The sequence below is a fragment of the Malaclemys terrapin genome, chromosome 23 (genome assembly GCF_027887155.1).
Source record: "Malaclemys terrapin pileata isolate rMalTer1 chromosome 23, rMalTer1.hap1, whole genome shotgun sequence".
Lineage (NCBI taxonomy): Eukaryota > Metazoa > Chordata > Testudines > Emydidae > Malaclemys > Malaclemys terrapin.
Window position 1 is genome coordinate 18,695,904 of NC_071527.1, and position 14,298 is coordinate 18,710,201.

The 14,298-nt window shown below is 64.0% G+C and overlaps 1 protein-coding gene across 1 annotated transcript in view; it reads right to left on the bottom strand.

Moving 5' to 3' along the window:
* LOC128828092 (cAMP-specific 3',5'-cyclic phosphodiesterase 4B-like) overlaps nucleotides 1-14,298 on the bottom strand; it is a 148,999-nt gene that overhangs the window by 4,336 nt on the left and 130,365 nt on the right. Inside the window, 7 exon segments of the mRNA XM_054012452.1 lie at nucleotides 57-179; nucleotides 7,128-7,282; nucleotides 7,847-7,946; nucleotides 8,563-8,727; nucleotides 9,074-9,172; nucleotides 9,797-9,975; nucleotides 12,131-12,224. Of these exon segments, the coding sequence (XP_053868427.1) occupies nucleotides 57-179; nucleotides 7,128-7,282; nucleotides 7,847-7,946; nucleotides 8,563-8,727; nucleotides 9,074-9,172; nucleotides 9,797-9,975; nucleotides 12,131-12,224 (915 nt within the window).

A 14,298-nucleotide genomic window follows, 5' to 3' on the forward strand; every position in this document is an offset into this window, starting at 1 on the left:
CATCTCCCTCCCCGCCATGTCCCATGCACTGGGGGCCCTCCCCAGCCCCCACCCACCTGGATCCGGTCCGTGTAGTTGTCTAGCAGCAGCACCCCGGAGCTCGTCACTTTCTTGGTCTCCACCATGGTCTTGAGGTCGGCCAAGAGGCTCATGTGCTTGGACATGTCGGTGGCCAGGACCTGGGGGGGGGGAGAAATGGGTGGGGACAGACTGTCACGGGAGGGAGGGGAGGAGCCGCCCAGAACCCAGGAGTCCTAGCACAGCGCCCCTTGCCCCAGCCCCCCCCCAGAACCCAGGAGTCCTAGCACAGCGCCCCTTGCCCCAGCCCCCCCCAGAACCCAGGAGTCCTAGCACAGCGCCCCTTGCCCCAGCCCCCCCCAGCCCCCCCAGAACCCAGGAGTCCTAGCACAGCGCCCCTTGCCCCAGCCCCTCCCAGAACCCAGGAGTCCTAGCACAGCGCCCCTTGCCCCAGCCTGCCCAGAACCCAGGAGTCCTAGCACAGCGCCCCTTGCCCCAGCCCCCCCCCCAGAACCCAGGAGTCCGAGCACAGCGCCCCTTGCCCCAGCCCCCCCAGCCCCCCCAGAACCCAGGAGTCCGAGCACAGCGCCCCTTGCCCCAGCCCCCCCCGCCCCCCCAGAACCCAGGAGTCCGAGCACAGCGCCCCTTGCCCCAGCCCCCCCAGAACCCAGGAGTCCGAGCACAGCGCCCCTTGCCCCAGCTGTGACGGAGCAGGGAGCAGGGCAGATTTGACCTGGGAATGTTGCAGGGGGGTTGCAGTGGGGATGTGGGACTTCCCTTGAAGGAAGCTACCTGAGCTGTAACCTGAGCCAGGAACGGGGGTGGGGAGAATTAACACCTTCTGCCCGGGAGACTGAACAAAGGAGAGGAGCAGCGGGAGGGGCTTGGAGTTTAGTTTCGGTTGGGGCTGGGTGGTGCAACGCAGGGAACCCCAAGCTGGGGTCCAAGCTCCCTGAACCTCCCCGAGGGACCTAATTGAGGGGGTCTGGTCGTACCTACACGCTCTGCTTGAGACTGTGTTCCTGTCCTTAAATAAACCTTCTGCTTTACTGGCTGGCTGAGAGTCACAGTGAATCTCGGGAAGAGGGGTGCAGGGCCCTAACTCCCCCACAATCCGCAACAACTGGTGGCAGCGGCGGGATCTACTGCACCCCGTGGACGGCGCTTCCTGCAGTAAGTGACTGGGGAGCAGTAAAACGAAGGGGGATTGACGGGGACCAGGCGCGCTGAAGAGTGAGAGAGAGACGGTTATTACCCCTGGGAGTGTGTGACCAGCGAGAAGGACTTTTGCAGTAACAGGGTCCCCCGAGGGGATCGCAGCGAGTGGTCCCAGGGGCGGAGGAGTCTGCAGCTCGACCCTGGCAGAGAGGTGGTGACCTCGAGAAGGGCTGGCACACTAGGGGGCCCCCTGGGAACTGTGGGGAGCTGTGAGCACACAGGCCGGTGAGTGGCCAGCAGGAAGATGTATGCCAAGCGGCTTAAGAGCGACCTGGTGGAGCTGTGCAAGCAGAGGCGGCTGCGCATTGGGAGGTTCACTAAAGAACAGCTCATTGCCCAGCTGGAGGCGGAAGATCGCGCGAATGAACTGATCCCTGTGTCTCAGGGAAGCAGCCTGGCAAATGCAGCGCAGGCCCCAGTGTCTGTCCCAGCTGGGAGTGGTCAGCCGGCTGCTGAGGGCGTCCCGAAACCCCTCCTTCCTATGCCTAGGGGAAGGGTGGGGAGGAGCCCAGCAAATACCGAAGGCGCCGTGGCCCCCCCGGCCAGCAGGGGGTCCCCCCGGCGAAGCTCGCCGGCCAGCAGAGGATCCTCCCGGCGACGTTCGGCATCCGGGGAGCGGAATTGGCTGGAATGGGAGAAAGAGCTAAAACTGAGAGAGCTGGAGGATCGTGAACAACAGAGACAGCATGAACGGGAGGAGAAAGAGAGACAGAGACAGCATGAACGGGAGGAGAAAGAGAGACAGCATCAGCGTGAACGGGAGGAGAAAGAGAGACAGAGACAGGAGAATGAGAGACAGCGTCAGCATGACCTGGAACTGGCGAGATTGAAGGGCAGCGAACCCCCGGCTGCGGTGAGTGAGGGAGGACCCAGGACTGCACGGAGCTTTGATAAGTGCATCATGGCCCCATACAAGGAGGGGGAGGACATGGATGACTTCCTGGAGGCCTTTGAGACGGCCTGCGAGCTGCACCGGGTGGATCCCGCGGACAGACTCCGGGTCCTTACCCCCTTACTGGACCCCAAATCCGTGGCATTGTACCGCCAACTGGGAGAGGCAGAGAAAGGGGACTACGAACTATTCAAAAAGGCCCTGCTACGAGAGTTTGGGCTGACTCCTGAGATGTACCGGGAAAGGTTCCGGAGTCAAGATAAAACCCCTGAGATCTCATATCTGCAACTAGCCGTCCGCATGGAAAGATACGCCAGCAAGTGGGCTGGTGGGGCCCAGACGAAGGAGGACCTGATTAAACTGCTGGTACTGGAGCAACTGTATGAGCGGTGCCCATCCGACCTGAGGCTGTGGTTGGTGGACAGAAAGCCAGAGAACCCGCGACACGCCGGGCAGCTGGCTGATGAGTTTGTAAAGAGCCGGTCAGGGGGTGGCAGGGAGGAGCCCCAAAGGAACAGGCCCGCCGCGATGCAGAGAGAGAGTCACCCTGGGACCTCCCAAAGGGGGAATATGGGGAATCCCCTCCCACGGGGAAGGCCCAGCATCAGGGACAACCGACCGGCTCGAGGGGACCCACGGGACCTGAGCTGCTATTACTGCGGCCGAAGAGGCCACGTTCGGGCCCAGTGCCCCAAGCTCAAGGACAGACTGAGCAGACCGAACCCGCACCGGGTTAACTTGGTAGAGGCCCAGACGGACGAGGGGCCGGCTTCCCACGCAAGAGGGGCTGGCAGCTTATCAACTGCTCAAGAGAGAGAAGGGCCCCCGGCCAGCTTCTCTGGGGGGCCAGATGCTCCGGATTCAAAGTTCTCCGTTTACAGGGTTGGCGCGGGGCTGTCCCTGCGGAGCGAGTGCCTTGTTCCCCTGGAGGTGGATGGGAAGAAAGTTTATGGATACTGGGACACGGGCGCAGAGGTGACACTGGCCCGGCCCGAGGTGGTGGCCCCAGATCGGGTGGTGCCCAACACCTTCCTGACCCTGACCGGGGTGGGCGGGACCCCATTCAAGGTTCCCGTAGCGAGGGTACACCTGAAATGGGGGGCCAAGGAGGGCCCCAAGGACGTGGGAGTGCACCACCATTTGCCCACTGAGGTGTTGATGGGGGGGGACCTAGAGGACTGGCCAAGCAGCCCCCAGACCGCCTTAGTCGTGACCCGTAGCCAGAGCCGGCGAGGGGCACTACGCCCTGACCTTGGGAAGGATGTCCCACCGGAGGCACCGAACCCTTCCCGGGTGGGGAGGGAACACCCAAGGACAGGCCACGGGGTGGCTGGGGCTTCCGACCCAGCCGACGAGAGGGAGCAGGTCCCCATCCCTTCCCCAGCCGCCGAGTTCCAGGCCGAGTTGCAGAAGGACCCCTCCCTGCGGAAGCTAAGGGGCCTGGCTGACCTCAGTGTGGTACAGACCATGAGGAGAGGATGCAAGGAGAGGTTCCTGTGGGAGAAGGGGTTCCTGTACCGAGAGTGGGCTCCCCCGGGGGAAGTGGAGTCGTGGGGGATCAGGAGGCAGCTGGTGGTTCCCCAGAAGTTTCGCCACAAGCTACTGTACCTGGCCCATGACATCCCTCTCGCAGGGCACCAGGGGATCCGGCGCACCAGGCAGAGGCTGCTACAGAACTTTTACTGGCCCGGGGTCTTCACCAACGTCCGGCAGTACTGCCGATCCTGTGACCCCTGCCAGAGGGTGGGGAAGGCCCGGGACAAGGGGAAGGCAGCATTGAGACCTTTGCCCATCATAGAGGAGCCTTTCCAGAAGGTGGCCATGGACATAGTGGGACCTCTCAGCAAGACGACCCGGTCTGGGAAGAAATACATCCTGGTGGTGGTAGATTTCGCCACCCGCTACCCCGAGGCAGTGCCCTTATCGTCCATTGAAGCAGACACTGTGGCGGATGCGCTGCTGACCATTTTCAGCCGAGTGGGGTTCCCCAAGGAAGTCTTGACGGACCAAGGGTCCAACTTCATGTCGGCCCTACTCCGGTGCTTGTGGGAGAGATGTGGGGTCCGGCACAACTGGGCCTCAGCATATCACCCCCAATCCAACGGGCTGGTGGAAAGGTTCAATGGGACGCTAAAAATGATGCTGAAAACATTTATGAATCAGCACCCGCAGGACTGGGACAAGTACTTACCTCACCTGCTGTTTGCGTACAGGGAGGTACCCCAGGAGTCTACCGGGTTTTCGCCTTTCGAACTGCTATATGGAAGGCGGGTAAGGGGGCCCCTGGACCTGATGAGAGACGAATGGGAGGGGAAGGCCACTCCTGACGGAGAGTCGGTGGTGGAGTATGTCCTGACCTTCCGGGAACGACTTGCCGAGCTCATGGGCCTGGCCAGGGAGAATCTGGCCAGAGCCCAGAGGAAGCAGAAGGTCTGGTATGACCGCACAGCACGGGCCCGCACCTTCGCCACTGGGGATCAGGTGATGGTCCTCATCCCCGTGAGGAAAAACAAACTCCAGGCCGCCTGGGAAGGGCCCTTCAAGGTTGTCAAGCAACTAAACGAGGTAAACTATGTGGTGGAGCTGTCGAACCGGGCACACCACCACCGGGTGTACCATGTGAATATGATGAAGCCATATTATGACAGGGGGAATATGGTGTTGGCCGTGTGTGGACAGTGGGAGGGGCAGGGAGATGACCCTTTAGTAGATCTATTCCCTGGGACAAGAGTTGGCTTCCCCCTGGAAGCAATTCCCCTCTCTGATCGGCTAACCCCTGCCCAGCGAGCTGAGATCGGAGGGGTGCTGCATCTGTACCAGCAGCTGTTTTCCAACCAGCCTGGACGCACTAATCTGACTGTCCACCGGGTGCAGACAGGATCGCACCCGCCTATAAAATGCTCCCCCTTCCGAGCCACAGGGAAAACTGCTCAGGACCTGGAAAGAGAGGTCAATGACATGCTGGCTTTGGGGGTGATCCAGCCGTCTTCCAGCCCTTGGGCCTCGCCGGTGGTGCTGGTCCCCAAAAAGGACGGGTCGATCCGGTTCTGTGTGGACTATCGGAAGCTCAATGCCATCACTGTAGCCGATGCCTACCCCATGCCCAGGCCGGACGAGCTCCTAGACAAGCTGGGAGGTGCTCGGTACCTTACCACCATGGATCTTACAAAGGGCTATTGGCAAGTGCCGCTGGATGCAGATGCCAGGCTGAAATCGGCCTTTGTCACCCCTCTGGGGCTCTATGAGTTCCTGACCCTGCCCTTCGGCCTCAAGGGAGCGCCGGCCACCTTCCAGCGCCTGGTGGATCAGCTACTGAGGGGGATGGAGAGTTTTGCCGTGGCGTATATCGATGACATCTGTGTCTTTAGCCAGACCTGGGAGGACCACATATCCCAGGTTAGACAAGTGCTGGACCGACTCCAGAAGGCTGGGCTGACCGTAAAACCGGAGAAGTGCAAGGTGGGGATGGCTGAGGTATCCTACCTAGGCCACCGGGTGGGAAGCGGCTGCCTAAAGCCGGAACCAGCCAAAGTGGAGGTGATCAGAGACTGGCCCGCTCCTCAAACCAAAAAGCAGGTCCAAGCCTTTATTGGGATGGCAGGGTACTATCGGAGGTTCGTGCCCCACTTTAGCGCCATAGCCGCCCCCATCACTGAGCTGTGCAAGAAGGGGAAGCCAGACAAAGTGGTCTGGACCGAGGAGTGCCAGGAGGCTCTCCGGGCGCTGAAGGAGGCTCTGGTCAGTGGCCCAGTTCTGGCAAACCCAGACTTTGACAAGCCCTTTATGGTGTTCACCGACGCCTCAGACACAGGACTGGGGGCGGTGTTAATGCAGGAGGATGAAAAGGGGGAGAGACACCCCATCGTGTACCTGAGCAAGAAGTTGCTACCCCGGGAGCAGAACTACGCGGCCATCGAGAAGGAATGCCTGGCCATGGTGTGGGCCCTCAAGAAACTAGAGCCATATCTCTTTGGGCGTCACTTCACCGTGCACACCGACCACTCTCCCCTGACCTGGCTGCACCAGATGAAAGGAGCCAACGCCAAGCTCCTGAGGTGGAGCCTGCTCCTGCAGGATTATGACATGGACGTGGTCCATGTGAAGGGACGTGACAACGTGATAGCGGACGCGTTGTCCCGGAGAGGGAGCCCTGAACTTCCCCAGGTCACTGGTCAGAGTGACCCCGCTCAGTTCAGTCTCGAAGGGGGGAGAGATGTGACGGAGCAGGGAGCAGGGCAGATTTGACCTGGGAATGTTGCAGGGGGGTTGCAGTGGGGATGTGGGACTTCCCTTGAAGGAAGCTACCTGAGCTGTAACCTGAGCCAGGAACGGGGGTGGGGAGAATTAACACCTTCTGCCCGGGAGACTGAACAAAGGAGAGGAGCAGCGGGAGGGGCTTGGAGTTTAGTTTCGGTTGGGGCTGGGTGGTGCAACGCAGGGAACCCCAAGCTGGGGTCCAAGCTCCCTGAACCTCCCCGAGGGACCTAATTGAGGGGGTCTGGTCGTACCTACACGCTCTGCTTGAGACTGTGTTCCTGTCCTTAAATAAACCTTCTGCTTTACTGGCTGGCTGAGAGTCACAGTGAATCTCGGGAAGAGGGGTGCAGGGCCCTAACTCCCCCACAATCCGCAACACCAGCCTGCCCAGAACCCAGGAGTCCTAGCACAGCGCCCCTTGCCCCAGCCCCCCCCCCAGAACCCAGGAGTCCGAGCACAGCGCCCCTTGCCCCAGCCCCCCCCGCCCCCCCAGAACCCAGGAGTCCGAGCACAGCGCCCCTTGCCCCAGCCCCCCCCCCAGAACCCAGGAGTCCGAGCACAGCGCCCCTTGCCCCAGCCCCCCCAGCCCCCCCAGAACCCAGGAGTCCGAGCACAGCGCCCCTTGCCCCAGCCCCCCCCCCAGAACCCAGGAGTCCGAGCACAGCGCCCCTTGCCCCAGCCCCCCCAGCCCCCCCAGAACCCAGGAGTCCGAGCACAGCGCCCTTGCAGGGGCCCGGCTCACCATGTCTATAACCATCTTGCGCAGCATCTGGCGCTGGCGCTTGCTGAGGCTCTGGAAGATGTCGCAATTCTCCTCCTGCAGCAGCTTGAAGCCCACGGCCAGGTGGTGGTTCTCCAGGACTGACTCGTCGTTGTACATCAGGGCCAGCTCCGAGTCTGCGGGGCGAGGGGGGGGTCAGGGGGCGCCAGCCGCAGCCGCCCCGGCTCCTACCCCCCTTGCCCCTCGCCCCGTGCTCCCGGGAGGGGGAAATCAGTGCATGGCGGGGAGCTGCGTGCATGGGCCGGACTGACCCAGCCGGCTGCACGGGGGGATGGGGCAGCTCTGACGGCAAGCACGGGGGGGTGCACACGTGTCGGAATGCACACAGGTGTGTGTGTGTCCCGGTGCATGGGGGGGTGTGCGGGAGTGCAAGGGTGTGCACTGAGGTATGTGTCCAGGTCCCGGTACACAGGGGTGTGTGCAGAAGGGTTGGTGTGTGTGTGTCCCAGTGCACGGGGGGGTGTGCGGGAGTGCAAGGGTGTGCGCTGAGGTATGTGTCCAGGTCCCGGTGCACAGGCGTGTGCGCAGGAGGGCTGGAGTGTCCTGGTGCAGGGCGTGTGCGCCGGAGCTGGAGAGATTAGGAAACACACATGTATCCCCCCCAAAGCTGCTGCGGGTCTCTGGGAAGCGCTGGGACCCCCAGGCCCTCGCCCCCGGACGCGGGATCGTGGGGCACTCACTGGTGTTGATCAGGAACTGGTTGGAGACGCCCGGGTGATCCACGTCATGGATGGCGGCTGCAAACAGAGCAGCCAGGATCTCCAGGTCGGTGAAGACAGCCTGCCAAGGGCACACGCAGGGGGCTGAGGCCGGGCTCGGCTGGTTAACAAGCGAGGGCAGGGGCTGGCTCTGCCCCATGGTTGGGCACGTCGCAGCGCGAGGAACCCAGGAGTCCTGGCTGCCCCCCTGGGCCCGGTCCCTCAGGCCCGCGCCCAGCCATGCCATTGGCACAGCCGGGCGTCGCTCTGCCCTGGCTCTCGGGAAGCTGCAGAGACTGTGCGGGGAATTGCCATGTGGGGGTTAGCCCTGGGGCCCATCACCCTGGTATCCTGCCTCGGAGTGGGCCCATGCCAGCTGCTGCCAAGGCTGTCAGACCCTGCAGGAGGCAGCGACGGACCCAGGGCGGGCAGAGAGACAGGCAGACAGCTGGGGATGGATGGACAGACGGACAGGCAGCTTTCCAGCCCCCCCAAATTCGTTTCAGTCCCGTTTCCGTCTCTATTCCAGCCGCTTCCCCCCTGACAGCCGGCCGGGCTGGGTCACGTCCCAGACACCCTGCGTCACAGGGGATCGAGAGCTGGCCCCAGGGCCCCCACTCTGCCACCGGTGGCATGAGAGCCCCCCAGCGGCCGTTCTGTCCCTGACACGCTCAGCCCCCCGGCGGCCCCCAACTCACGTCCAGGGCGGGCGTGGCCAGCAGGACGTGCGTGGACTGGATCACGTCGGCGGCGTGCAGGCTGTTGTGGTAGGCCACGTCGGCGTGGTAGTGCTCCTCCAGCGTCAGCACGTACGTCAACAGCGTCTCCACTGGGATCTTGAAGGTTTTCAGCAGTTCTCTCTCCTGGGGGGGGAAGGGAGCATTTGTGGACAGGCAGAGTCACGCCAGAGGGGCCAGCGCCAGACACTCCTGTGGGCAGAGCCCACAGCACCCCCCCCCCCAGCTTCAGGCCCCCGTCCCACAGAGCTGGGAAGGGACTCCTGATGCCCAGGGCCCCCCTGCTCTAACCACTAGACCCCACTCCCCTCCCCGAGCCAGGGACAGAACCCAGGAGTCCTGGTTCCCGGCCAGCACTGAGGATCCCTGGCCAAGCGGGTGCCAGGTGTGATTCCGTGTGCTGCACAGAGGGGTGGGCGCTGCCAGCCCCCACGGACAGGCCCCACCCACCGCGCCTGGCCTGGGGCCCTACCTGGAATATCGTGTACATGATGCAGCTGAGCGAGCGGCTGCTGGAATATTCGGAGACGTGGAAAATGTTCAGGCCCCACTTGTTGAGATTCTCCAGCTCCTGGAAGGCAGAACAGGGGGTGATGAGAATGGGGGGGGGGGGGGGGGGGACAGGGACCCCATGGAGAGGCCTGGTAGAGCACGTCTGCAGGAGCCCAGAGGTGGGGGTGCCCAGCTGGACCCACAGCCCCACCATACTCCTGCCGGTGCCCCTCACTCCTGACCCGCCACCCCCATCCCAGTCCCCTCCCCACCAGCTCTGCCGGTGCCCCTCACTCCCGACCCGCAGCCCCCTGCTAGCCCAGCCCTGGGCTCCCCCCTTCCCCAGCTCTGCCGTGCCCCTCACTCCCGACCCGCAGCCCCTGCCAGCCCAGCCCTGCCCCCCAGCTCTGCCGGTGCCCCTCACTCCCGACCCACAGCCCTTGCCAGCCCAGCCCTGGGCTTCCCCCCCAGCTCTGCCGGTGCCCCTCACTCCCGACCCGCAACCCCCTGCTATTCCAGCCCTGGGATCCCCCCCCAGCCCTGCCGGTGCCCCTCACTCCTGACCCGCCACCCCCATCCCAGTCCCCTCCCCCCCAGCTCTGCCGGTGCCCCTCACTCCCGCCCCGCAGCCCCTGTTAGCCCAGCCCTGCCCCCCCAGCCCTGCCGGTGCCCCTCGCTCCCGCCCCGCAGCCCCGCCCCGCACCGTGCTGAGCAGCTCCTCCTGGTCGGTTTTGACCCCGAAGCGGGGGATGCTGGAGTTGGTCAGGCCCGAGCTGGGCATGAGTTTCTTCACGCCGCTGATCTGGCACATGGGCTGCTGCTTCTTCTTCTTGTCCCGCTCCTTCTGCGTGGGGGGCGGGATCTCCACCTCGTTCTGCTTGTCTGGGGGGGGAGCGGCCGGTCAGTGGGGGAGGGGCTGTGCCACGGGGGCGGGCAAGAGTGAGCGCACGGATCTGAGTGTGACTGGGTGTGTGCCGGAGACTGGGCCAATGTGCGTGGGGGGGGATGTGTGCAAACCACCCCTCCCCCTGCTGCCCTCGGGGTGCGTCCCCTCCCACCACAGTCCTATCCCGGGGAGGCTGGTGCCCACGCTGCTGACGTCAAGTCCTGGGGTCCAGCCCCCCGGGGGCCGGACTCAGAGCCCCCGGTCGGGCTGGGCCCAGCAGGGAGACAGGCGCCCCCCCCGGTGGTGGCAGTGCAGGGTGTGGGGGGGTCACTCCGGGCAGCAGAACGCGGGGGGTCGGGGAACCAGGATGCAACCCCCCCCCAGCACCTGCAGAGAAGAGGGAGGAACGAGGCATCATGGCAGCGTAGGGGGTGGGGGGCCCCCCAAGACATGGGCTCCTGGAGGGGACTCAGGCAGTGGGGAGGAGGGCAGCATTGTGACATCACAGGGCACCCAGCCAATCCGAACGCAGAGGACTCCGTATGATACAGGTGGCAACAGTGACCCAGAGCCCCTCTGGCCCCCCCACAGCCCAGCCCCCCAGAGCCCAGCTCCCCGGAGCCCCCTCCAGAGCTCACCCCCACAGCCCAGCCCCCCGGAGTCCCCCCCGGTCTCCCCACAGCAACTAGGCCCCGCTCCCCTCCCTGGCTCCCAGCCCCCCCGGCCCCCCACCACAGCTACGGGGCCCCGCTCCCCTCCTAGAACCAGGAGAGAACCCAGGAGTCCTGGCTCCCAGCCCCCCCACTCTAACCCACCAGCCCCAACTCCCCTCCCAGAGCCGGGGAGAGAGCCCAGGAGTCCTGGCTCCCAGGCCCGCCCCGCTCTCACCACTGGGACTCCCTCCCCTCCCCTTCCTAGAGCCGGGGAGAGAACCCAGGAGTCCTGGGTCCTAGCCCCCCCTGCTCTAACCACTAGCCCCCACTTCCCTCTCAGAGCTGGTGAAAGAACCCAGGAGTCCTGGCTCTGGGAGGGGAGCGGGGCCCAGTGGTGAGAGTAGGGGGGGCGGGCGTGGGGGAGCCCAGGAGTCCTGGATTCCAGCCTTGTGCACAAACTATTTTCCTTTCTCGTTTCACTTAAGTCCCCCGAGCTGCGTCCCTGACCCCCCCCCCCGCATTCCTAAACAGCCTCTCAGCGCCCAGGCGTGAGCCCCTCCCCTGAGCTGCTGTGGGCCCGGTGCCCCGATCTGAGCTGCCCCCTGAGCCCGTGGGCGCCGGCCTGGCCCGGGCAGGGCTAACAGCCGGTGCCCGGGACAGCTGGGGGGAGCCGGCTCCCGCACAGACGTCCCATTGACGGGCCCTTTGCATCAACATTTGCTTTAGGCCGGAAGTTTGTCCCTTTTGACGTCAATGGGGCTCCGGGGACCCGTCTGCCTCCGCGGGAAGCAGCTCCGGACGCAGCCAGAGAACAGCCTTCCTGGCGTGGGGCAGCGGCGCGGGGGGGGGGGGGGGGGGACAGAGGGGTGTGAGCGCGTTGGTGAGGCAGGGCTGGGGGCCACACGGACCTGTGTGGCACCGACACGCCGGGCGTGGGCACTAGTGTCTGCACAGCATCTCCAGCCCCAGGAAGTGACTCACCCACAGTTACACAGGGAGCGGGGCCAGAGCCAGGGAGAGAACCCAAAGGGTCCGGGCTCCCAGCCCCAACCCACCAGCCCCCACTCCCCTCCCAGAGCCAGGGAGAGAACCCAGGAGTCCGGGCTCCCAGTTCCCTGCTCTAACCCACTAGCCCCCACTCCCCTCCCAGAGCTGAGGGGAGAACCCAGGAGTCCTGGCTCCCAGCCCCCCTCCTTTAACCCACTAGACCCCACTCCCCTCCCAGAGCCGGGGAGAGAACCCAGGAGTCCGGGCTCCCAGCCCCCTGCTCTAACCACTCATCCCCACTCCCCTCCCAGGGCTGGGAGAGAACCCAGGAGTCCTGGCTCCCAGCCCCCTGCTCTAACCACTAGCCCCCACTCCCCTCCCAGGGCTGGGAGAGAACCCAGGCGTCCTGGCTCCCAGTAACCATTGGGCTCCCTGTGGCACACATGGGCAGGCAGCCCCACTCCAGGTCTGAGCCCAGGCCCCACGGGGACCCCCCGGGCTCGGTGCTCACCAAGGAACGTGCTGGAAATGTACTCGGAGACCTGGTTTCCGGAGCGGCTCATCTCCGACAGGTGGGTGAGCTCACGGGTCAGCATCCTCTTGAACTGCCAACGAGAAGGAGAAAGGGGCTGAGTGGGGCTGCCTGGGCGAGTGTACATGGGTGTGCACATCACCGTGCAAGCTGAGCTGCACACTTCCTCGCACGCATGTGTGTGCATGCTCCACCATGCAAGCAAGGGGGCAAACCGGCGTGCACGCTTTTCCACACCTGCTTTGCTGCACGGGCAAGACTCACAGGTGTGCCCGCTTCCCCACACAAGCGAGTGTGAACGTCGCTGTGTCCAGTTGTGCTCGGGGACGCCTTGCTGTGCCTGTACACTGGCCTGCTGCACGCACGTCCCGGTGTGGAAGCCCAGTGCCTGCGTTTGCACACCTGCCCACTACGCATGTGAGCTGCTGTTGTGCGAGCAGGCATGATGCCCCGTGCAAGGACCTTGCCAGCGAGCTCCAGCCACCAGCGCAGACGCCCGCGTGGAGCTGCAGGTCTAAGGGCCAGAGCCCCCCCGCGATCGGGGCCCTGAGGCCCCGGACCCCCGTGACTCCTGGCTACTCAACACCAGTAACCACCCAACTCCCCAGCACGGGGGAGAGGCTGGAGCCCCCCTCTCCGCCCCCCCGAGAACTCTCATTCTTTGAATAAACTCAAGGGATTTTTTGATCTAGGTTTGAATTTGGGGCACAGGGCAGAGAGGGGAAGTGTCAGACCAGCACTTCCAGTGCCCCTCACTCCCGACCCGCAGCCCCTGCTATTCCAGCCCTGGGCTCCCCCCCAGCTCTGCCAGCGCCCCTCATTCCCAACCCACAGCCCCTGCTAGCCCAGCCCTGCCGGCGCCCCTCACTCCCAACCCGCAGCCCCTGCTAGCCCAACCCTGGGCTCCCCCCAGTCCTGCTGATGTCCCTCAACCCAGACCAGCCAGACTCTGGTCTAGGTATTAATTCACACACACACCCCCGCTGATCCCCTCCCGGGCCAAGACCCCCTCCAGAGAGGCAGGTATTACCTGGACGGCCAGAAGGTGTTTAAGGTCTGGCATGGTGTTGCGGATTGTGGGGGAGTTAGGGCCCTGCACCCCTCTTCCCGAGATTCACTGTGACTCTCAGCCAGCCAGTAAAGCAGAAGGTTTATTTAAGGACAGGAACACAGTCTCAAGCAGAGCGTGTAGGTACGACCAGACCCCCTCAATTAGGTCCCTCGGGGAGGTTCAGGGAGCTTGGACCCCAGCTTGGGGTTCCCTGCGTTGCACCACCCAGCCCCAACCGAAACTAAACTCCAAGCCCCTCCCGCTGCTCCTCTCCTTTGTTCAGTCTCCCGGGCAGAAGGTGTTAATTCTCCCCACCCCCGTTCCTGGCTCAGGTTACAGCTCAGGTAGCTTCCTTCAAGGGAAGTCCCACATCCCCACTGCAACCCCCCTGCAACATTCCCAGGTCAAATCTGCCCTGCTCCCTGCTCCGTCACATCTCTCCCCCCTTCGAGACTGAACTGAGCGGGGTCACTCTGACCAGTGACCTGGGGAAGTTCAGGGCTCCCTCTCCGGGACAACGCGTCCGCTATCACGTTGTCACGTCCCTTCACATGGACCACGTCCATGTCATAATCCTGCAGGAGCAGGCTCCACCTCAGGAGCTTGGCGTTGGCTCCTTTCATCTGGTGCAGCCAGGTCAGGGGAGAGTGGTCGGTGTGCACGGTGAAGTGACGCCCAAAGAGATATGGCTCTAGTTTCTTGAGGGCCCACACCATGGCCAGGCATTCCTTCTCGATGGCCGCGTAGTTCTGCTCCCGGGGTAGCAACTTCTTGCTCAGGTACACGATGGGGTGTCTCTCCCCCTTTTCATCCTCCTGCATTAACACCGCCCCCAGTCCTGTGTCTGAGGCGTCGGTGAACACCATAAAGGGCTTGTCAAAGTCTGGGTTTGCCAGAACTGGGCCACTGACCAGAGCCTCCTTCAGCGCCCGGAGAGCCTCCTGGCACTCCTCGGTCCAGACCACTTTGTCTGGCTTCCCCTTCTTGCACAGCTCAGTGATGGGGGCGGCTATGGCGCTAAAGTGGGGCACGAACCTCCGATAGTACCCTGCCATCCCAATAAAGGCTTGGACCTGCTTTTTGGTTTGAGGAGCGG